This window comes from Saccopteryx leptura, chromosome 4, assembly GCF_036850995.1.
Source record: "Saccopteryx leptura isolate mSacLep1 chromosome 4, mSacLep1_pri_phased_curated, whole genome shotgun sequence".
Classification (NCBI taxonomy): domain Eukaryota; kingdom Metazoa; phylum Chordata; class Mammalia; order Chiroptera; family Emballonuridae; genus Saccopteryx; species Saccopteryx leptura.
This window is the reverse complement of record NC_089506.1, coordinates 17,174,267-17,197,846: the sequence shown is the minus strand read 5'-3', so window position 1 is coordinate 17,197,846 and position 23,580 is coordinate 17,174,267. Positions and strand designations below refer to the sequence as shown.

At 45.7% G+C, this 23,580-nt stretch overlaps 2 protein-coding genes across 2 annotated transcripts in view; one reads left to right on the top strand and one right to left on the bottom strand.

Annotated features, from left to right (window-relative positions):
• The window catches only part of ASAH1 (N-acylsphingosine amidohydrolase 1), a 33,187-nt gene extending 9,821 nt beyond the window's left edge, over positions 1-23,366 (bottom strand). The window contains exons 1-5 of the mRNA XM_066380225.1: positions 23,187-23,366; positions 12,318-12,364; positions 6,366-6,456; positions 5,865-5,951; positions 3,984-4,062 (exon numbers count right to left, since the gene is read on the bottom strand). Of these exons, the coding sequence (XP_066236322.1) occupies positions 3,984-4,062; positions 5,865-5,951; positions 6,366-6,456; positions 12,318-12,364; positions 23,187-23,351 (469 nt within the window). The 5' untranslated portion in view covers positions 23,352-23,366. The remainder of the gene's footprint in view (positions 1-3,983; positions 4,063-5,864; positions 5,952-6,365; positions 6,457-12,317; positions 12,365-23,186) is intronic.
• LOC136404052 (small ribosomal subunit protein eS12) lies at positions 11,339-11,832 on the top strand. Its single transcript, XM_066383531.1, has one exon. The coding sequence runs from the start codon at positions 11,416-11,418 to the stop codon at positions 11,812-11,814; it is 399 nt and encodes a 132-aa protein (XP_066239628.1). The 5' UTR covers positions 11,339-11,415; the 3' UTR covers positions 11,815-11,832.
• Positions 23,367-23,580: the final 214 nt, after the last annotated feature.

Genomic DNA, 23,580 nt, shown 5'->3' with positions numbered 1-23,580 from the left:
TAATATACAGAGCCATGACATTCTTAGAAAATTCTTTCTTAAGAAAGGGTTGAACTGGCACCACTGCAAGTTTTTGGCGTTGGCACACCTGGGTGTCTGCCCACCAGCCTGAGAGTGCCTCAACGGCGGGCCAGGTGACGGTGTCTCACCAGCCTGCACACTCTGCGGACAAGGGACAAAGTCCGCAAAGAGGGAACACTTGGGCAAGTGAGACCCCTGGGCGCGCTGGAATTCCAGTACACCAGAATGTCCTCACGTTTTCATCAATATGCTTCATTTTAGTTTTCTTTGGGTGACTCCAACATGATAATTGACTACATCTGGCTCTTGTCTGTATACTGAAAAGTATTTTGCCTATATTTTTAGAGTATGACTAATATTTGAATTTAAGAAAAGAAATGCAGGAATAATAAACTCAGTGCAGAGCTTACCAAGAAAATCCATTGTAAAACATTTGTATTTCTGAACATTCTCCCAAAACTCTAGAATAATAATAATACCACTTGGCATTTAATTTAATGATATAAAACATGCTTTCTCTGTCTCATTTAATGTTAACATGTGAGGCTTAACATGTTTTGCCCACCTCAATTTAATGTTTTATTTACATTTAATTTCTATCTTAGTGAAATTCCACTCATATTTTCTTTTACTATGAATTATCTGTTAATCTCACTCTATTGTTCTCTTGAGATATTTATGTGGTATTCATTTGCTAGAGTTCTTTATATAATAAATTAAAAACTTCTCATATAGGCAGCAAGATATATTTCCTATATGCTAATTATCTTTAATTTGTGTATAAAGAAGCAAAAACAAAAAAACCCCTATTTTTTATTGATAAAGACTATTGATTTTCAGAAAGTTTCAATCATCTCTCTTGTAAAACCAGGATATTTAAGCCACTTAAAATAATTTTATTGTTTGGTAGCTTAAAAATAAAACTTTGGGGCCTGACCTGAGGTGGCACAGTGGATAAAGCATTGACCTGGAATGCTGAGGTTGCCGGTTCAAAACCCCGGGCTTGCCCGGTCAAGGCACATATGAGAAACAACAACTATGAGTTGATGCTTCCTGCTGTTTACTCCTCCTACCTTTCTTTCTCTGTATCCTCTCTCTAAAATCAATGAATAAAATCTTTTTTGTGTGTGTGTGTGTTTTTCTGAAGTTGGAAACGGGGAGGCAGTCAGACAGACTCCCGCATGCGCCCAACCGGGATCCACCCGGCATGCCCACCAGGGGGTGATGCTCTGCCCATCTGGGGCGTTGCTCTGTTGCGACCAGAGCCATTCTAGTGCCTGAGGCAGAGGCCATGGAGCCATCCTCAGTGCCTGGGCCAACTTGTTCCAATGGAGCCTTGGCTGTGGGAGGGGAAGAGAGAGACAGAGAGGAAGGAGAGGGGGAGGGGTGGAGAAGCAGATGGGTGCTTCTCCTGTGTGCTCTGGCCGGGAATCAAACCTGGGATTCCTGCACGCCAGGCCGACACTCTACCACTGAGCCAACCGGCCAGGGCCCAAATCTTTAAAAATAAATAAAATAAATCTTTTGGGATGGTAGAAAAAGTCTCATTAAATGAAATTAATTGAAACCGAAATTTTAAAAATGGCTTCCAAAAACATCAATACCTAAGAATATTATGAATATGAAATATATAGTAAATGTCATGATGGGGGATATGATGAATGCATGGTATACGAGAACTCCTCTCTAAAAATGAAAAGTGCAGCTCAGAGAAACCAATAACCTAAATAAATATTAAAATTTCATATCCCACGGTCATGGATTGGAAAACTCAGTCGTACAGTCCCACTCAAAATAACAGCAGGCTCTTTTGTCTTGTCAACGCTGACAGGCTGATTCTAAAGTTTATATGGAAATTCAAAGGATCTAGGATGGTTAAGAGAATTTTGAAAAATAAGTTGGAAAACTTACATTCCATACTTTTAAGACTTACTATAGAGCTCTAGTGATTACAGTAGCATGGTAATGGTATATGGAAAGACAAACAGATAAATGAAACTTAACAGAAAGGCCCCAAGCAGAAGCATATGTATACAATCCTCCGATTTACATCAAGGGCACCACTAACATTTACTGAGGGAAGGACTGTCTTCCTACGAAATGGTGTTTTGTCAACTAAATATTCCATTTGAGAAAAAACTAAAACTTGACCTTAATTCATACCGTACACAAAAGTGAATTCAAGATAGATGATGTAAAAGTAAATATAAAACTTGTAGAAAAAAGAATAGAAGAATATTTTCATGACCTTGGTGTATGCAAAGATATCTTAAACGGACCTAAAAAGTACTATCCATTTTTTATGGGTATTGGACTTCATTAAAATTAAAAATTTCTGGCCTTGGCCAATGGGCTCAGTGGTAGAGCGTCGGCCTGGCGTGCAGGAGTCCCGGGTTCAATTCCCGGCCAGGGCACACAGGAGAAGTGCCCATCTGCTTCTCCACCCCTCCCCTTCTCCTTCCTCTCTGTCTGTCTCTTCCCCTCCTGCAGCCGAGGCTCCATTGGAGCAAAGTTTGCCCGGGCGCTGAGGATGGCTCTGTGGCCTCTGCCTCAGGCGCTAGAATGGCTATGGTCGCAGCAGAGCATCGCCCCCTGGTGGGCATGCCGGGTGGATCCCGGTTGGGCGCATGCAGGAGTCTGTCTGACAGCCTCTCCGTTTCCAACTTCAGAAAATACAGAAGGAAAAAAAGGGGGAAAAATAAATAATAAAATTAAATTAAAATTTTCTGTTCATCAAAAGACACCAATAAGACAGTAAAAAAGCACACTACAGACTGGGAGAAGGTATTTGGAACACATAGCTGACAAAGGACTTTCATTCAGAAGATATAAAGAATTCCTTCAGACCAATAAAAAAAAGTGGGCATGAAACTTTAACGAGCACAAAGAAAAAAAAGTCAATAAACTGTTTATTCTCATTAGTCATCAGAGAAATGCACATTAAACAATAAGGGGATACTATAACACACACAATAAAATGGCTCAAATAGAAAAAGATGATCACACAGAGAATTATCAAGTGGAGAAAACTAAAGCTCTTACATTACTGACTGTCGATGGATACAATCACTTTGGAAAACTGATACGCAGAATCTACGAGGCTAAACGTGCAGCTACCCTATCACCTAGTATCTATCCAAGAGAAATGAGTATATGCCCATCAGAAGACATGTACAAGAATGTTCAAAGTGTTTGTTCTTAATATTCAGTATCTGGAAATAACCCAATATCTTATTCATACAGTAAGTATGAGAAACTAGACACAATAGTTCATACTGTTTGGTTCTATTGAAAAGCAGTTCAAGAGGCGAACTAATCTATGGTGAAGTCAGAACAGTAGTCCCCTGGGGGGGAGGGTCCTGTCTACGAGGGGGTGTGATGGAGCATTCTGGATGGCTGGAACTTTCTCTACGGTGATCTGAGTTGCGATTACATGCATGTAAGTTTTTTTTTTGTGTGTGTGTGTGTATTTTTCTGAAGCTGGAAACGGGGAGAGACAGTCAGACAGACTCCTGCATGTGCCCGACCGGGATCCACCCGGCACGCCCACCAGGGGCGATGCTCTGCCCATCCTGGGGCGTCGCTATGTTGCAACCAGAGCCACTCTAGCGCCTGAGGCAGAGGCCACAGAGCCATCCCCAGCGCCCGGGCCATCTTTTGCTCCAATGGAGCCTCACTGCGGGAGGGGAAGAGAGAGACAGAGAGGAAGGAGAGGGGGAGGGGTGGAGAAGCAGATGGGCGCTTCTCCTGTGTGCCCTGGCCGGGAATCGAACCCAGGACTTCTGCACGCCAGGCCGACGCTCTACCACTGAGCCAACCGGCCAGGGCCTGCATGTAAGTATTTTTAAAATTCTACTGAGCTGTATACGTAGGGTCTTTGAACTCTATGTATACTATACCTCAATAGAAAAAAGTTTTAGGTTCTTTATTAAATTGTTTAAAAGCCGAGAAATGAACTTTACCTAAAGGAATGCCAGTAATATCTGCGATCCCCTTCATCTCCTCCTCATAAGGGCCAGGGAAGTTGCCAAGGAGACCAGGCTGAAAACCAAATAAATTAACAATCATTCAACCTAAGGGCTTGGTTTCAGATTTGGTTCTTTTACGTATAATTTGTTCCTGATACTGCTGCCACAATAAGTGATCTTATTTTGAAAGACACTTTTACATCGTGTATTTTCTAACAGATCTCTGTAACCCTCACTACCCCTCTTGCTTTGTACCCGTCAGTGCATCTGTTTTCAGGTATGACCCAGAGCCCTGTGACTCTCAGACTGTTTCTGTCTCACCCGCCAGAGAGATGGGGAACTGGCACAATTCTGCTTGGGTGACCTTATGTGACCCACACACAGAAACATCACAAGAAGCGTTCTTATCTCTCTATTCAAACTCCTTCAGCCAACAGCATCACACCTTCATTACTCTTTCCTTCCCACACATAGCAGAAGTCTGTGTTCTAGCCATTCACGAAAACGTCTATCCTGGTTAATACACGATCTTGGGCTAATATTCTTTATGCATTCCGTTACCAAACAAGGGACATGTGAGCAAAGTCGATGGTGGACATCATTCTTTCATCCTCCACTGCAGCTATTCACTAGCAATGAGATCAAAATCTAGGCTCACAACGGTCTCTGGCTAAGATAGTGTGTTTAAAATGGACACGTCTCATTTTTCACCAGCTTATTTATACGTAATGTGACCTACTAACACGCAGTGCACAAGTGGAATATCCCCTCCAAATTACCAATCAAAAATGACTTATTAAACATTTATTAACTATTTCTTACATCCAGGCATTGTGCTTTATATATATATGTATATTAAATGACATGCCTCACTACCACCATATACAATATGTATCAATAAATTCTCCCTGATGAGAAAGCTAACATCTTATAGGTTAAAAACTCATCCAAGGACACACAGCTAGTATTTGACTGATGCAAGCTTAATATCCACTGTTTAAAGAACAAAACCCCCATTGCTGTCTGATTACAAAGCCTGGGCCCCCTTGCGTGCTGCCCACCTGCGGACACGCAGAGAAGGGGCGCGTGGGGGTACGTGAGGGCCTCTCTGCCGCTGCTGGCAACATGCGTATTGTGATGAGTGTGACCACACGCCGGAGCCTTACTCAAAGGCTCAGACAGCACACCCAGGAGGGGTGGCAAGTTTGGTACTTGGCAGGAGCAAGTGTCATAGAAATGGGAAACCCAAGGCATCGGCCTCTAGCACAGTGATTCTCAACCAGGGGTGGTTTCACTCCCAGGGGAGATTTCGTGATATCTAGAGACGTTTTCAGTTGTTACTACTGATGGGGTACCACTGTCAACCAGCGGGCAGAGGCCAGGGATGCTGCGCACATCCTGGGGTGCAGACTGCCCCCACAACCAAATGTCATCCAATCCCAAATGTTGTCAGGTTAACACATCTGCCCCAGAGCCTCACTACCGAAATACTGAAGAGAAAAAACCCAAATTGTCAATAAGGAACTTGTAAACCCAATCATACATGTAAGGGGAAAGAGACACTATACTCCCCGATAAAATATGTACATTTTGCCCGTAGCTCTGTAAAATTGTCAAGACTTTCAAAAAGCATTGAAGAGCAGTTAACTGCCAAAATTTGCCATGCTTTTAATATGCTGTGACTCTAACGATACTAAACTCCAGAATTTTCAGTACCTCTGAAGTTCTGACAGTGTTCTAGAATAAAAGCAAACATGTCCAAGCTCCTTAGAAGAGATTGTAAATTATGCCTTTAAATAAATACCAGAGCCTTTTCAGAACTCTGCGTGTGTGTGTATATGACTAAAATTTATTGCAGAAGATAATATTTCTTACCAACTTTTGATCCACTATCTGCATAATTTTTCCACTTGGAACAAATGCATTTACCATAGCCTTCAGGGAATTCACGATAATCTTTAGCTGAAAAAATAATTAATTCATTAATTAATAAGAAACATAAGCATTGACATTTAAGATTACTAATGGTATATGAAAACAGATATGTATAGACTTTCTGATTTATTCATGTCAATAAATAAAATAGGGTGATATTTCCACTTAATGTATAAACACAATACATCTTTAACATGGCATATGATTAAGTTCTCAGATGAAGGTAAATGACACAGAGAAAAAGACTCAAAGACAAAGCTAGTCAAAGCAGGAAGCTGCAGAGGCATGCTTTCGTTTCCTCTGCTGTCACGGACTGTCAACGGCACAAGAGTATCCAAAGCTCCTTCTTAAAATACGTGGCGTGTGATTTCATGAAGCGTTCGTTTATAAGTGCAACTATATTCAGTAAGGTCAGGAGCAGATTTAAGAATCGCAGCCTACCGACGGTGCCTTGTCAGTGATCAGTTCGTGCCATCTCTTGTAGGGCGGCAGATCGAGGTTTATGGTGTACCACGGGACGGGACCCCGATAGCTGTAATGAGAGGAGTTATCTTGAAACATTAAAAGCAGTTTTTTGATGGGGGTTAGACAGTTTATTTATATGGATGTGTTAATAGCAACACAGAGGTTTGGTCCCAAACCAAAATTTGCAAAAGCTCATTTTCCGGTGCTTCTGTCCTATGTTGTATATAATCACAAGTAGCTTCAGAAATCTTACAACAGAGCTACAATTCTGGAACGTGACTGTGACCAGGCGATATGAGAGAGAATACAGTACCTCTGGAACCCAGTACCTTGGTTCTTACAGTACCAGAGGTACTGTAACCTGAATATCACTACTAAAAGACATCCGCCCCTTCCTCCTAAATCTCTGCAAAGGTTTAGTCCAAGCTTGGGAACGTCTCTAACTGGTTCCCAGTCAGAATGTCTTTTTAGACAGTCTAACACCATTGTCAAATCATTGCTGGCTCCGGGAAGGTCACCTTTTAAGTTGCCCCAGAGAGGCAACAGGTATTAGATTGGGCTTCAAGAACCTTTGCTATTCACTCAGCCCCCTTCTTCTTTCTACTGCCCTCTCTCTTCTCATTCCTTCATAGTCAATCCAAGCCCAAGCACTGTGGGGTCACACCCATTCCCAACTCCCTGCCCATTAATTTCACACAGCAGCTTCTGCTGAGGACACAGCCACGTCCATGCCCTTCCCTCCCCTCTCAATGGACCTGGGCCGTGAATCTTTCTGGTAGATGAACTCAGCAACTATTCTCTGTTGCTATGGAAATATTATCTCATCATCTCCTGGCACTTGTTACCAAACTGAAATAGCCTCTAAGGGTGTGTCATTCATTAATTTTATCAGCTTAAAACTGTCTACAAATAGCCTTCACTTGCCCCATTACTGCCCTGCACCAGAAAAGCACAAGGCTCCCTCTAACCAACAACGTTACCAGGCTGCAAAATTAAAAGTGATCCAGACTTTTATCTACAGCAGAGATGGGTCAGTTCCTAAAAGTCATGACTTGTGGTCCCGTTTATACTCTGCTGCTGAGCTTGGGGCCTGGGCACATGCACAAGGCTTTATGAGACTACTGACCAGCAGCCGCTGCTGTTGGGATTCAGATTAGAAAAGGAAAGCATGCCTGATTCTAAAAAACATACATTTAAACCAAATCACAATGAATAAATTTTGTTCTTTGGAACGCATTTTCAAAATCCCATTTCCTTAGTGGCTGATACCTGTATTCACTACTATAAAACTTAATTCCTAGAAAAAAAAAGCTTTATATAAAGACAAATTAAATACATTTCTGACTGGCCATAATTTCATATATTTCAATAAAATGATTCCTTTCACCCTATTACAGGCAGGTGCCCCAAGCCCCCCCCCCCCAAGGGCACACACCAGTATATCGGTGTCTAGCAGCAATGCCAACATGGTGGCCCCCCGGAGCTGTGCACACCGGTGACACTGTCATGCGGTGTGTGTTCACCTGCGGACTCCAGTCAGCTCACACTGACTCCCTCACACACCCAACCCAGTCCCAACCGTGTCCCTGTATCTGCCCTCAGCTCCTGACTCCTTCCAGCCTAGAGCCTTAGACAGACTCTGGGTTCCCAAGGGAAAGCACACAGGAAATAGACTCGCCCCAGCAGAGGACTAAATTAATGGGGATGGGAAGACCCCGGAGACCACTCTACAATAAACCTCCCTTAATCAGCGTTCTGTGAAAGAACAGTTCGATCTGACTAACAACACTAGCTTAATAAGTAGAGCTTAGCCATAATCCCCTATTTTACTTCCCATGAAACATTTTCCTAAAATATCTCAGCATTGAACGGCCCCACTTCAATTTCCCCCAGAGAAATACCAAGTTTCTGCCTTCTGAGGGCAGTGAGGATTACATGAAACATGCAGAGAATACTCAGCAGCGTCACTATTTAATCAGTAGTGATGACTCTAGAATATTTTCCTCCGCTACAAACAATAAATGTGAAATAGTTTTTGTGACTTAGCATCTGCTGTGCTCAGGTCAGTATAATCAATGTTAAGCATTGGCTGATCCCTCCTGGTGCCTGCGTGGTTTGTAAACGAGCCCAAGCAGATACAACACACACCAGAGGGGCAGCGCTGAGGGGTTCGGAAGGACTCGGGGTGCTGAGGGGTTCGGAAGGACTCAGGGTGCTGAGGGGTTCGGAAGGACTCGGGGTGCTGAGGGGTTCAGAAGGACTCAGGGTGCTGAGGGGTTTGGAAGGACTCGGGGTGCTGAGGGGTTCGGAAGGACTCGGGGTGCTGAGGGGTTTGGAAGGACTCAGGGTGCTGAGGGGTTCGGAAGGACTCGGGGTGCTGAGGCTGAGTGAGGGGTTCGGAAGGACTCGGGGTGCTGAGGGGTTTGGAAGGACTCGGGGTGTTCTAGCACACCAGAGGGGCAGCGCTGAGGGGTTCGGAAGGACTCGGGGTGCTCTGGCACACCAGAGGGGCAGTGCTGAGGGGTTTGGAAGGACTCGGGGTGCTGAGGGGTTCGGAAGGACTCGAGGTGCTGGGGGGTTCGGAAGGACTCGGGGTGCTGAGGGGTTCGGAAGAACTCGGGGTGCTGAGGGGTTCGGAAGGACTCAGGGTGCTGAGGGGTTCGGAAGGACTCGGGGTGCTGAGGGGTTCGGAAAGACTCGGGGTGCTGAGGGGTTCGGAAGGACTCGGGGTGCTGACGGGTTCGGAAGGACTCGGGGTGCTGACGGGTTCGGAAGGACTCGGGGTGCTGAGGGGTTCAGAAGGACTCGGGGTGCTGACGGGTTCGGAAGGAGTCGGTGCTGAGGGGTTCGGAAGGACTCGGGGTGCTGAGGGGTTCAGAAGGACTCAGGGTGCTGACGGGTTCGGAAGGACTCGGAGTGCTGAGGGGTTCAGGAGGACTCGGGGTGCTGAGGGGTTCAGGAGGACTCAGGGTGCTGAGGGGTTCAGGAGGACTCGGGGTGCTCTGGCACACCAAAGGGGCAGCGCTGAGGGGTTCGGAAGGACTCAGAGTGCTGAGGGGTTCGGAAGGAGTCGGTGCTGAGGGGTTCGGAAGGACTCGGGGTGCTGACGGGTTCGGAAGGACTCGGGGTGCTGAGGGGTTCAGAAGGACTCGGGGTGCTGAGGGGTTCGGAAAGACTCGGGGTGCTGAGGGGTTCGGAAGGACTCGGGGTGCTGAGGGGTTCAGGAGGACTCGGGGTGCTCTGGCACACCAAAGGGGCAGCGCTGAGGGGTTCGGAAGGACTCAGGGTGCTGAGGGGTTCGGAAGGACTCGGTGCTGAGGGGTTCGGAAGGACTTGGGGTGCTGAGGGGTTCGGAAGGACTCAGGGTGCTGAGGGGTTTGGAAGGACTCAGGGTGCTGAGGGGTTCGGAAGGACTCGGGGTGCTGAGGGGTTCGGAAGGACTCGGGGTGCTGAGGGGTTCGGAAGGACTCGGGGTGCTGAGGGGTTCGGAAGGACTCGGGGTGCTGAGGGGTTCGGAAGGACTCGGGGTGCTCTGGCACACACCAGAGGAGCAGCGCTCAGGGGCTCGGCAGGACTTGGGGTGCTGTGGCCTGCTGTCCCCTGACCACCAGCAGGAAGTGGCTGGTCAGGCCGGATAAACAGGGGTTTTCTTTCCTCCTCACAGCTGCCCACTCATCTCTCTGGAATCTACTGACTGAAGTGGTGACCTGAAGGCTGTGGGGGGAAAGGTACTTCTCTTCCGGGTCACGAGACCCAGTTACAGTTCGGAGAAGAGCAGGGTCAGACGGGGCAGGCAGGTGGGGCAGGGCGGAATCCAGCAGAAGCACCCGGGAAATCGATTTCCATCACGGAGATGCAGAAATAAAGAAAACGGTGCTCATCTGTATATGTGCGCGCACACACGTACACACTCACACACTCGGCAATCTGGAACTCATTAAAAGCAGGGAAGGTTTGCTGGGCAATCAGTTCATGGACACACATAAGATGTGCAGCAAAGGGAGCAGAATCAAAGCTCTGGATGTGAAACGTACTCATTAAATGATCGATGACTTGGGCAGCGAGGCCAGCCGAGTGACACACCCATTAATAAGGCCTGGAAGATGCTAGTGCTGTCAGGGATGACAGAGAGGAGGCCCCAGACAGAGCAAGCCCTCAGCGAGGGCTGGACCAGGCGCTGGCTTTAGAACAACAGAAACTGAGGACTTCCGAGTTACTTCCTGCCCAAATATTTGCCTCTTTCTATAGAAAGGTTGGGGAAATCAAAAGAATTTTGTTAACTACAGTTTCATTGTTTCATTTGGAACAGAGGCTAGTTAGGATACATAATTTAGGCAAGTGCAAAAGATATAACCAGTGTGCTACGAAAACCAAAAAAGGCCTCTTGAGCCTGACTAGGCGGTGGTGCAGTGGATAGAGAGTCGGACTGGGATGCAGAGGACCCAGGTTCGAAACCCTGAGGTCGCCAGCTTGAGCGCAGGCTCATCTGGTTTGAGCAAGGCTCACCAACTTGGACCCAAGGTCGCTGACGCGAGCAAGGGGTCCCTCGGTCTGCTGAAGGCCCACAGTCAAGGTACATATGAGAAAGCAATCAATGAACAACTAAGGTGTCGCAACGAAAAACTAATGATCGATGCTTCTCATCTCCCTCCGTTCCTGTCTGTCTGTCCTTATCTGACTCTCTCTCTCTGTCTCTGTAAAAAAAAAAAAAAAAAAGGCCTCTTGATTTTACTGGCTCGAGCTGCACTCTGCCCCCAGCAGGCTACCTGCACCCAGGGGGAAGAACAGGGCGAACAAGATAACCGAGGGACCTAGACCTTCCCTTCTCTCCCCCAGCCTGGCGTCCTCTGGCTGGTGAGCTACTAAGCCTCCTCACAGACCCATGTAGTCACAAAGGGTCTGAAAAGGCTGTCATATACCAACACTAAAAAATATTAACGTGAGCTCTTTCCCTGCCGCCGCGGAGCTGCGCGGAGGCGGAGGCTTGGGTGCTTGCAAGATTCGGCTCCACCCATAACCCACCGCCATGGCCGAGGAAGGCATTGCTGCTGGAGGTGTAATGGACGTTTATACTGCTTTACAAGAGGTGCTGAAGACCGCCCTCATCCACGATGGCCTAGCCCGCGGAATTCGTGAAGCTGCCAAAGCCTTAGACAAGCGCCAAGCCCACCTTTGTGTACTTGCATCCAACTGTGATGAGCCTATGTATGTCAAGTTGGTGGAGGCCCTTTGTGCTGAACACCAGATCAACCTAATTAAGGTTGATGACAACAAGAAGCTAGGGGAATGGGTAGGCCTCTGTAAAATTGACCGAGAGGGAAAACCCCGCAAAGTGGTTGGCTGCAGTTGTGTGGTAGTTAAGGACTATGGCAAAGAATCTCAGGCAAAGGATGTCATCGAGGAGTACTTCAAATGCAAGAAATGAACAAATAAACTTGGGTTTTGTTTCTCAAAAAAAAAAAAATATTAACGTGAATTACCTTAGAGCACAATACTGGCCCTGCCCTTACATTTTCCAATCCTGTCTTTCCCGTGATAGCTTTGATGATCACGCCAGGGGTTATTTCTTGACTGTTTACACATAAGAACCTACACTTTTTTGTTCCAATATAACCTGGTGACCCCAGGTCAGCTTTGCATTTCTCAGGAGTAAGATGCCCAGCACTAGATAGAAGAATTTAGTGGAGAATATAAATCTTTTTTTTTTCCCCCAATGACTTTGATAGACTAAAAATGGATATTTTAATTATAGGCTATTTTCTATATGTCCAGGGTCTTAGTCAAATGCATAATACATAAACCTGAGGGGAAAAATGTTTTGTCTTTTCCAGGAAAGAGGGCATGATTTAAATTTTTATCCACTGCTATTATTCTTACAAGATCAGTACATAGGGAAATGTGACTTTTGATCATCTGATATTTACTCACGTTGGTCCAGATGGGGGGTAAGTTGATTTTCTGCAGTCTTCTGTCCACTAAGAAATAAAGAAAATGTCAAGTTTCAGAAACTAACACACTGAATAAGCAGTTTGCAGAACAGCTAAAGCTAGTGGAGACAAAAGCGAACGTGATTTGCCCTTTTAGGTCACTCTTAAAAGTTTATCCTCCTACAAAATCTTCTAAAATCTCAAGCACAAGTGCATTTTCTGTCTCAGTTCAATCTGCACGAGTCTAGGGCGGTAATCTGGCTGTGACACTGCAAATATACGGAGGCAAGGGCAAGTGTAAGTCAATGGAAAGAGTGTCAAACAGGCTGACTTATCACTGAATTACTTGATGGGCTGTGATGTTACCTGAATTTATGAGCCAACTCTATTGCAATAGAGATCTGCATCCCAAACCAGATTTTCAGGGCACACTGTCCAAGGCCCTTCATAACCTGGTCATAACTTCCTATCCAGCCTCCCTGCCAGCCACGCCCCGGCTATGCATTGCCACGGGGGCAACCACATCCTACCATCTCTCGTCCTTCCACGCCTGCACATACGCAGTTGCCTCGGCCTAGAACGCCTATGCTCCACCTGGTGAACTTCTGCCTTTCATTTCTAAGATCCAGTTCAAATACTCCTTTTTTTTTGGGGGGGGGGTGATGTCTTCATCTACTTTCCATATGAAAATACAGTCGCCCCTCCCCATACTCCCACAGCATGTGCACACAACCCCATCACCATATTTTAGCATTGCATTATAATGTTTGTCTCTCTTCACTCCCAAACTCTGTGCTCTGAGAGGTGTGGACGGCCCCAGCACGGAGGCCACAGCGGAAGCAATGAATGAACGAGCTGGTCAGGCTCAGGAGCAAAACAGAATCCGCGCTTCACATAGCATGAACCGAAAAGTCCACGTGGATGCATGATTCCTTTACAACTACTAGTTCAAGAGAACAAGTGTGTTATTCTTTCCTCTGGAGACCCCATGTTGTAAAAGCAAAATATACTGCTCACAAAAATTAGCAGATATTTAAAAACAAATATGAAGCGATAAAATATCCCCTAATTTTTGTGAGCAGTATAATTTTTAGAAATAAAGATAAATTCACAATAAGTGGGAGGTAAAGTAGGGAAGGAAACTACTGGAACTATAGTTTAGGCTCACAAAATACACCTGCAGTAAATCTGTGTGAGAATTAAGCTCTTACCTCTGGTTTTCACCTTTCATAGTATGGGAAGTGTACAACGTTGCCTGACATTACCTGTGATTCGAACAGCCGTTGTTGTTCAAATAACTATCACAGTGTACATTTCCCATGTGAGTGCTGTTTTGCCTTGTAATGTTAGGCTGACTTTTAGTAAGAAACAGTATCAAGTATCAAATTATCAAAAGCTAATTCAATCATTAAAATTTAAATTCCATTTCTAAATTATTAAATTATAAAAATATTAGATATTAAATATCAATTTGATAATCCCTTATCAACTTAGCAAAAGCCACTCAATGTTTGATAATAGTAGTTGAAGGAGGTTCTTCTTGCTTAGAAAAATTTCAGTCTCAGCCCTGAGCTTAAAAATCACGGTGAAACTTTGCTGCTGCTAACCGGTCTAACTGTTGTGTGGTAGGGAAGTCAGGATCTATTTCTTACATAAATTCACAGAAATGATGATGGTTAAGCCAGAGAGCAAAGAAAGTTCATGACATTACTCGTTCAATAACATATGACAGATTCCAGTACGAATTTTCCATAAGTCTTTGCCAATTGATAATGTAATTAATAACCACAACCTTTAAAGACCATTTTCACAAGATGTGTTCATTCGTCCAACTAGGCCTTTTTCCTTCTCCACACATATTTTTATCACTGTCAGTTGTCACACATCACAGGAGAATTCCAGTTCAGGTCACACTGCATGACTAACTTCTCAATTTCTATGAAAGTAACCTTGCCTGTAGTTGTTTCATATGGACTATTCACAGAGACTAATTCTGTCGTCTCAAGGTTGGCATTGATGCTCTAATAAGTATCTGTAACTGATCAGTGTCAGTCATTCAAGAGCTAAAGAAAAACAGCTGGGAGTCATTCACCTAGTTCTTCAATTGATATTGATGATGTTGTCAAAGGCTTGAGCAACTGTTCTCATCTGGGGGCTGACAGTGTGACAGATTTTCTTGGGACACATTTCGCATACTGCCGCAACCAAATGTGACTGAAGTCACCACTGGTAAATGGCTCTCCTTGCTTTGCTAACCAATGAGCTAGTGGAGACTTACTTTGGTTGCAGCCTCATTTTACTTTTTAAAATTTATACATAAATTCTGCTGTGATGAGATGCTGCTTTAAATGTTCTTACGTTCCTGATCATTTTTACCCCTAAGAGTTGGGAATATTGTGAAGACTGCTTCACCTTCTAATGTCGCATATATTGTATTCTTTTATCACACTTCTAGTGTCACTGCATAACACATACAAGGCTTTGCCACCTACTTTGTAACAAGATAAGCCATACTCCACTTTGCCCCAAGAGTCCGTCCTTCCTTCCTTCCTTCCTTCCTCTCTCTCTCTCTCTTTCTTTTTTTTTTTGAGAGAGAGGCAGAGAGAGCGAGAAAGACAGGAACATCCAGCCGCTCCTGTATGTGCCCCGACCGGGGAATCGAACCGGCCCCCTCTGCGCTCCAGAACAATGCTCCAACCAATCGAGCTATCAGGTGGCAGCTGGTAATTTTTTTTTTTAAAGATAAAAAAACTGGCATATGGATACAGGAGGCACTTAAAAAGCTGCTGTGCTGTAACTGTCATCTGAAGTGGCCGCGCAGCTGTGAAAATCCAGGCGCGTGGCACCGGGCTGTGGTGCTGGGCAGCCACAGGCAGGAAGCACACAGGTGGGGGAGGCTGTGTTCCCAAGTGTATGGACACTGACATGACTTTCGTGTAATTTTTACCTGTCACTAAACATTAATCTTCTTTTGATCCCCCCAACTTTGAAAAAAAAAACAAACCTAAAAACCGTCCTTAGCTCACAGGCCTTATAAGAACAGCTAGCGCCTGCCAGCCACTGTGCCAGGGCGCCAACGCCCACACCCACTGTGCTCGGTCTCGCAGGACGAGCTGCTCTGACTCCACGGAGGAAAGCCCCTTGCGGTGGGGAACACGACTGGAGAAAGAGAGGGACGGAGACTGTGTGTCATTCCGTGCCCACCCACAATGCCATACGCAGTTCCGACTGCAGAGGCTGGGCGGGGGCTACTTTCTCTTTACGGCCCCCAACTCTCCTTTCCTCCTCACTTACTATTCTTACTCTCCAAAATAACTGACTATAAGAACAAAAGAAAAACAACCAGAAACTCTAGTATTAGAAAAGTATGGGCCTGACCCAGCGGTGGCGCAGTGGACAGAGCGTCGGTCTGGGACGCAGAGGACTCAAGTTCGAAAACCTGAGGTCGCTGGCTTGAGCACCGGGTCATCTGGCTTGAGCACAGGCTCACCAGCTTGAGCGCCCGATCACTGGATGAGTGTGGGATCACAGACATGACACCATGGTTGCCTGCTTGAGCCCAAAGGTCGCTGGCTTGAAGCCCAAGGTTGATGACTTGAGCAAAGGGTCACTTGCTCTGCTGTACCCCCCCAGGTCAAGGCACATATGAGAAAGCAATCAATGAATAACTAAGGAGCCACAACGAAGAATTGATACTTCCCATCTCTCTCCCTTCCTGCTTGTCCGTCCCTATCTATTCTTCTCTCTGTCTCTGTCACATACGCACGCTCGCATGCTCACACACACACACACACACAAAAGTATGTCCCCCCCCACAAAAAAACAATGGTTCCAACTAGAACAGGAATTGAGTAGGTTTCAAGAAGAATGGATGAAAGACACATGAGAGAGTAAGTCAGAAGCAGGAAAAATGCAGGACACAGTGATGATGGCCTAGGTGTGCACCCTGTTGTTGCTGGGAAAAAGAAGAGAAAGCTCTTACAAACTCCAACGGAAGCAGTCTCTATACGGAAGGCACGATGTAGATATGAAGCAAACTGAGCTGTGGTATTAATGAGTGTTTGGTGCAGAATATATCTGAATATTCTTTTAGTGCCTTTGGAATTTTGGCTTTAGAATTACAGAAAAAGAAGTGTAATCATAGTATTCCGAGCAATACACCAGTATTTACAAATCTTACAGTTATAAGTATACTATCAACAGTTACTAAGCAGAGGAAAAATATGTAGAATGGAAGAAAAAGACGGAGAAAAAGGTAAAGGGGTCAAGGATGTCTACTCGTACCACTTCAGAAAACCCTCCGGTCACCCCCTGAATGGCTAAGGAAAACAGGGTCATGTGTTCAGACCACGGGTCATTTCGAGCATGACCATCTCCCACCAGTCCAAAGGCTAAGAAGGCGGGACTGCACCTTTTCGAGAATGTACACACTTCCCATGGTAACAACTCTCAGCGTCTCTGTCGTCATTGGAACACACACTGGGTACTGCCTAATGGTTACAGTTTGCAAACCCCAAAACCTATGAATAATTCTTTATCACGTATTTCTACCTAAAACCTTTAGACTTTTTGAGTTTGATTGACACAAGTGATGTGCCACGTTCTGGATGCAAGGCCCAGCCATTAGTGATTAGAAGGTTACAAAGCTGGTGACTGTACTAGCGTTGAGAAAATGAGTTTGTCAAGTATGATTTTTGAGTTTGCTCACTTTTATTGTTACAAAATGGCGCTGGGCAGCACCAGGCAGGTATATGTGGTCTGTGAAATTGCAATTACCTTCCTGCTTGGTAAGGCCTATTGTCTTGCTAATGTTTACTGGAGGAGAGGTTTTTGAGCCAGAAAGTTTTGAAAAGAGAAGAAGGAGAGAGCAGAAAGAATGCAGTGCTGATGACTAAGCCAGTTTGTGTAGAAGAAGCCATGTTGGCAGAGAGGAGAAGGTGTGCAGATGGGGAACCAGAGCTGAGGGGCTTCGGGAGCTCCGCTGAGACTGGTGGGGCCTTTGATTCTAGGAGGAACCGGAGAAGATTCTCCTGGTTGTGGAGCCGGAGAATGCATCAGGGCTTTGGGAGCCCTGAGTGAGAGGGAAGTGTTTTCCCTGTGTGTTCGCTCATCGGCCGATGTGATACCTTAATAAAGGAATGGCGCACCATTTTTTGGCTCCACTGTTTCTTTCCCGTCTGTCAGAATCTAATGTGAACCTCCACGTGCATGGCCGCCACCGCCTGGACTACCAGCCATACAGCTAGTGTCTAGAGTCCCAGGGCCAGTTTTCCCTGCTCCACACAGCTTCTCATGGAGATAACAATAAAGCCAGTGCCGCAGTTTAATTCCTGATAGGGAGCAATCTGCACTTCCTTTGGGGTTTTAATGATCACTGGAATCACTCAGCAAGTAAACGAAATGTAATGATGTTCACCTCTCTCTAATAATTGTATTTGTGAGACGTGGGTTTCAAAGCCAATCTACAAAATCTATTTAAAAAATCTATAAAAATCAAACTACAAGGTTTATCTCTTATGAGACAAATGTGAGGGAAGTGAAAAGTGCCCTGTCGTGTCTCAGGAGAGACATTAACCTGCCCCAGAGAGAGGAGAGTAACTCGGCCATCACCCATGTAGGAGTCCGAGGTTGATAAGATATTTCACCATGATAATTCCAGCGGCAATAGGTAAACATGAAATTGTAATACAGACTTTGAAACCTGAACAGAATCTGGCTGTAAGAGTAAAAGGTAAAAAAGTCATTTTAAACAGATTAGATTTGGGGGGTCAGGAGGGGGGAGCTCCATCCTCACCTAAAAGGGAGACTTCCACAAGGAAAGATGCCTTCAAAATCTATGTATAGACTTAAATAGAATTACAATGAGCTCATTTGTTTTTAGTGTCTCCAAATTTAACTACATATGGATTTAAGAGTAGATAAACTTATTAGGTGAGTACAAATTTAAATAGATGAGGGTAAAGATTACAGGGAATGGGTTAGGAATACTATGTAGTCCGCTTGGTATACTGGGCTGCTCTGTCACAGGGGGAAACACAGCCAACTTCAAATCTCAATCATTCTCCCAGGCCCTTTCTCACTGTTGCTTCCTGAGGCCAGAGGAAGAGAGAAACCTCTCTAAAACATTTTGTAAATGCTTTCTGGGTCAGTGAAGGCTCTAATTATTCTGGCTATTTCATAGAAACTTGTACCCGCTTTGAAATTAATTAGTCTTTATGTCCTCCCCACTCATTAAGAAAAACTAATTACAAAGCTACCGGAGAATCTACATTTAGGAACATAGTATATACAGAGAAATTTTCTCCATTAGCGACTTGAATACTCCACACCTAAAAGACATGACATAACTTGTCCAGCTCCTTAAAATACTGGAGTCTTGAGAATTAGTGAGAACCTCAATGAGAAGGCTGTACAAAAAAAAGTTCATAAAGGCCTCATGTTGCTGTCTTATTCACATACTTAAATAAAAGGCAATGAAAGGTAATTTAAAGAAATTATGTGGCTCACACCAGTGTTCAGACCATCAGAAAAGACATTCAACAATTCTAGCAAGGCAATTTTAATTCAATTCTTTAATTCAACAACAGTTTTCTTTTTAAAAAAGATGTAATCATATTTGTTAAGGTATGAGCTAAATGGTAATACTCTTAATATTTTTATTTTTTTAAATGTATTTATTTTTCCTTTTTATTGAATTTATTGGGGTGACACTGGTTAACAAAATTATACAGGTTTCAGGTGCACAATTCCACAACACATCATCTGTACACCGAAGTGAATGTTCGCCACCCCAAGTCAAGCCACCTTCCACCATAATTTATTTCCCTCTGTCCCCTCTTCCACCTCCCCCTTCTCCCAAACCCCTCCCCACATTGTTAGGACAACTATTTCCTAAGGAAGATTTTTCTTAAAATGTTCTCTGTGTATAACAGAGCAGCTACACACCGACTGAATAAGAAAAGACATGTTCCTTGCACATGTAACAAATTCTGATGAGCGTGTCAAGTTTTTCCTTTGTTCTCTGACTTTTCACGGATGGCACCCTACTCAGCTAGAGCTATTTAGGTAAAAGAAATATGAATAAACCCTTCATGAGCGCAGGGACCTTTTATCTTGTGCCCTGACCTGCTCCCAGCACCTGGAACCGTCGGGCACAGTAGGCATGCAGTATCTGCTGACTCAGTGAGCAGCTCACACCTGTCTCCGCCCTTTGCAGTACCCGGGGAAAGGCAGGTGCACTCACAGGGACGCTGCTCAGGCCAGATGGGGATTCCGTGACTTCTGGGCACTTCGTGAAAATCACTGCTAAAACCTGACTCAGTAGCTCCTGTCAACCATGTTAACAGTCAGATGAGAAGCTGATGCATAAGAATTAAGATCAATTCTGCAATTAATTACTGAGCCATTATGTTTCTTTCTCACACATTGTAGGAATCTGTTCAGATTTATGACTGAGAACAGTCATCTCCTCCACTCCGATTCCTTTCCTTTTGATCACTGTTTAGCCCACTGTGATCTGTTATCTGCTCCCAACACCGCACTGGCCAGCGTGTCCAATGGCCTCCAGTTGCCAAGCACAACAAGCACATGCCATCTCAACGGCATTCGACATAGGCAACCTGTCCCTCTCTCTCAGCTTCCGCAACACTCACGCTCCCCTCTGGCTGCTGCTCTAACTGTCCGTGCTTCTCTCCCTGGCATGTGCCTGGCCGTCTCTTCCTCTCTCTATATATCCTCTATCTGCTCATTGTCCATGTGTTCCAATGGCTTCCAGTAATACGCCTATGACATCCAATTCTCTCCCGAGCCCCAGTCGCAAAGGCCTGCTCGATACCTCAGTGCCAGCGGAAAGTCACATCACCAGAATGAAATTATATTTCTTCTTCCACCCAAAACTGTTTCCGTCCCCGAGTTTCCTGGTAGTGATGCCACCTCTGAAAGCTGCTTGTCCCTCGTCCACATCCAGTCCTTCGCTCGGATCCTTCTACCTCCTAATGATCTCCAGAACCATCCACTTCTCTTCCTCTCCACTGGCACCCCCATCCTGTAAGGCACCCCATTTTCTCCCCTCAACTAGTCCCCTCACATCTGCCTGGCTGCCTTCCAATCCAAAGTGATCTTTCTAAAGTGGAGATTTTATCTTGTCATGTCTCATTTAAACCTACCCAGTGAAACAAATGAAAATGAACATATAACACCCCCTCCCCAAAAAACAACTATCCAGTTCCCAGTGTTTTTAGTATAGATTTTGAAATCTGTAAAAAGGTCGAAGAAACAACAAAAAAAAGGTCGAAGAACCCTGATGACTCTGTCTCCATCTCTCTCCAGACTTTTCTGCTCCACTCCTGTTATCCACATCTCTTAATAGGTCTCCTAATGGAATCAATAGTGAAGAATGACTCAGAGGACCTTAAAATATTACATTCTGAAAAGACCCTAAAACCAGAAGAAACAAAGCCCACAGACATTCCGAATCTAATAATTTTTTGTTGTGGTTTGTAATTTAAAGTGGGTTCTCATTATTCACATTTGTCAGAAGTAGTTTTGAAATATCTTTTCTTCCCATGTGGCTATAGTTTATCACGTAAAAGAATTTAAAGTGTAAAACCGCTTCCGCTTGTCAGAGAATGAGGTCGCTATACTTCTGTGAGGTTCTGAAGACTTCTCAGCCAGTGGTTCCCAGAAATTCCCAGATCAGAAAAATAATTAAGAGGATCCAGCACAAGGAAGTCCAAATTTTTATCCTCCTAAGAGATGTTAAACTAAACAACGAAACAAAACCAAACCCACACACATAAAACATTTTAACAATACAAATTGGAATGCCATGAAATCAGAATAAAAGCTAATATTCTGACTTAATAGTCTCAGATTATGCCCTCATTTTTCTGATGTCATTCAAGACTTCCGAAAATGGCTTCCCAAACTGACACCAGCAGCTGGGACTAGCTTTTGACAACCACTGTTCTAGGTAAGAACTGTTAAATTTGTGGAGATGGCTGGTTCTTCTTGTTTTAAAAACAGCCTTTAAAATACTTTTGCTTGAAAAAGTACAGTATTGAGAAAGAAAATAAAAGAGCAGCTTCAGATATCTGAAACTTCTCTGAGGTTCACAACTAAACCTCAATATCACCACGAGCTAGTTTGATGCTCATGGCCAGGCCATTTCTGTTCTCTTACTGGATATAACCAATCTCACAGAATACTGACCTCAGCTAAGCCTACTCTGAGACAAGATAAAAGCTGACAGCAAGGCCGCTCATGATTCCGTCTCAGCACAGACGAAAACAAGGGTACTAGGCAACTCACACAATACCCTTCTCTTGCTAAATGAATGACTGTTTCTTTTTTACCCAATCAGGGAACTGCCCCACTTTCTAAAAGCATTCAATGTATACCAAACCCTTGATTTCTCAGACCTACTTCCAAATCACATAACCAAACCCTAAATGAGGAAATAGGTTTTTTTCTAATGCCCTTTACTGAGGGACCTCACTGTTGTCCGTGCTGTGCATTCTCCCTCAACACAGAGAGTAAAAGATTGTTCAAGTACAGGTGTGTTTTCTGGGGGTGGGGGTGGGGGTGGCTAAAGGGCATGGATAGTATCAAAGTAATAAATTCTTGTAAAATTCCCATAATTTCAACCACTTCAAAGCAAGTTAATTTCCTATTCACACGGAAGCATACCAATTTTATTTTTCCTACACTCTTCCAAACCTTGTCCACACGTATACACTGTGCATTTTTCTCTTACTGAAATCACTATACATACACTATTTTCTATTCTGCTTTTGCTTGCTTGACATGATAGTAACTTTTAATGGCTGAATAACTACTCCACCACGATTTTATTTATTAAGCATGTCTCCTTCCAGCAATGAAAGAACAAGAGACTGTTCTTTCTATACATACACTATTTTCTATTCTGCTTTTGCTTGCTTGACATGATAGTAACTTTTAATGGCTGAATACTCCACCACAATTTTATTTATTAAGCATGTCTCCTTCCAGCAATGAAAGAACAAGAGACTGACTATACACATCTTGCTCCAACTGTCGACATCCTATCTAAGCTATTCAAGGTCGTCCTCGCCTAGTCTCTGATCGGAGGCCTAGTCTCTGATCGGAGGCACCCAAGTCCTGTTTATCTGATCAGCTGGCAAGGAAAGATGCAGTCTTGCTGCTTTTAAAGCGGAGAATTATGAAAGAGCACCAGCCTGGCTGTCCAGAGGCTGGAGGTTAGGCATGCTTCAGTCAACAAAAGTGTGACCTCTGGCTAGACATTCTATCACTCAGCCGACTTCCTCCTCTGTAAACTAAGAGTCAGGCTGCAGCCTCGCTGCCTCTCGCAGCCATCAGCCTGTGTCCCCGGGACTCTGCTGTGGGGAAAGGGCCACGGGACAGGCGTTCACATGACTCAGGGTGCAGGCGCCGCAGCCACACGGGGCCTGCCTGGGCTGCTCCCACTTCCCCTGACTGGGGACGCGTCGGCCTTTCCCCGGGCGCTGCGGATCCTCAGCGGCCACTTCTCCCGCACCCCGTCACGGGGCAGAGAATGCCCAAGTCATCAAGCAGTCCCTCGCTTAAGTGAGTTATGCACACGAGTCGAGTGGAACTTTTTCTCTCAGCAGTTCAGCGTGCACGGCGCTGGCGGAACAGGTGCACCCCTGAAGTGCAGGGGTGTGGAAATCACAGCCCCCGTGCTGCAGAGACAGGGTTTCCCCACGAGGTTTTCTTGCCCCAGCTGTGCCCAATCGGCCCCGCGTGGGGCTCCCCCACCCCCGCGCGGGGACCGCGGACGCCAGGGGGCCTGCAGCCCGGCCAGGTGCCCCCCGCGAGCCCCCCACGCCCCCGGCCCGAGCTCACCCACCGGCGGCACGTGCTGCGCCACCGCGCAGGTGACGGCCACGGTCAGGAGGACGAAGGTCGGGCGGCGCGGGCCCAGCATCGCTCCAGGCGCCAACGCTGTCGAGACGCTCGCAGAGGCCGCGACGGGCAGCGCCAGGCTCCGAGCAGGCCGCGCCCTCGCCACCATGTGACCCGCGCGGGGACCGCACCACACGAGCGGGAGGGGGCGGCAGTGGGGGGACGGGCCGGGGAGGCCCGGAGGGGACGGGGCTTCGCCGCGTCGCGGGAAGGGCGGCAGGAGCAGGGGCCTCTGGGCGCGGACGGCCCCCGGGATGCTGTCAGAGCCCGCGGGGGACCGCGCGGCTGGCCGGACCCCCCTCCGGCGGGCGGTGGTTGGGCCGGGCCGGGCCGGGCCG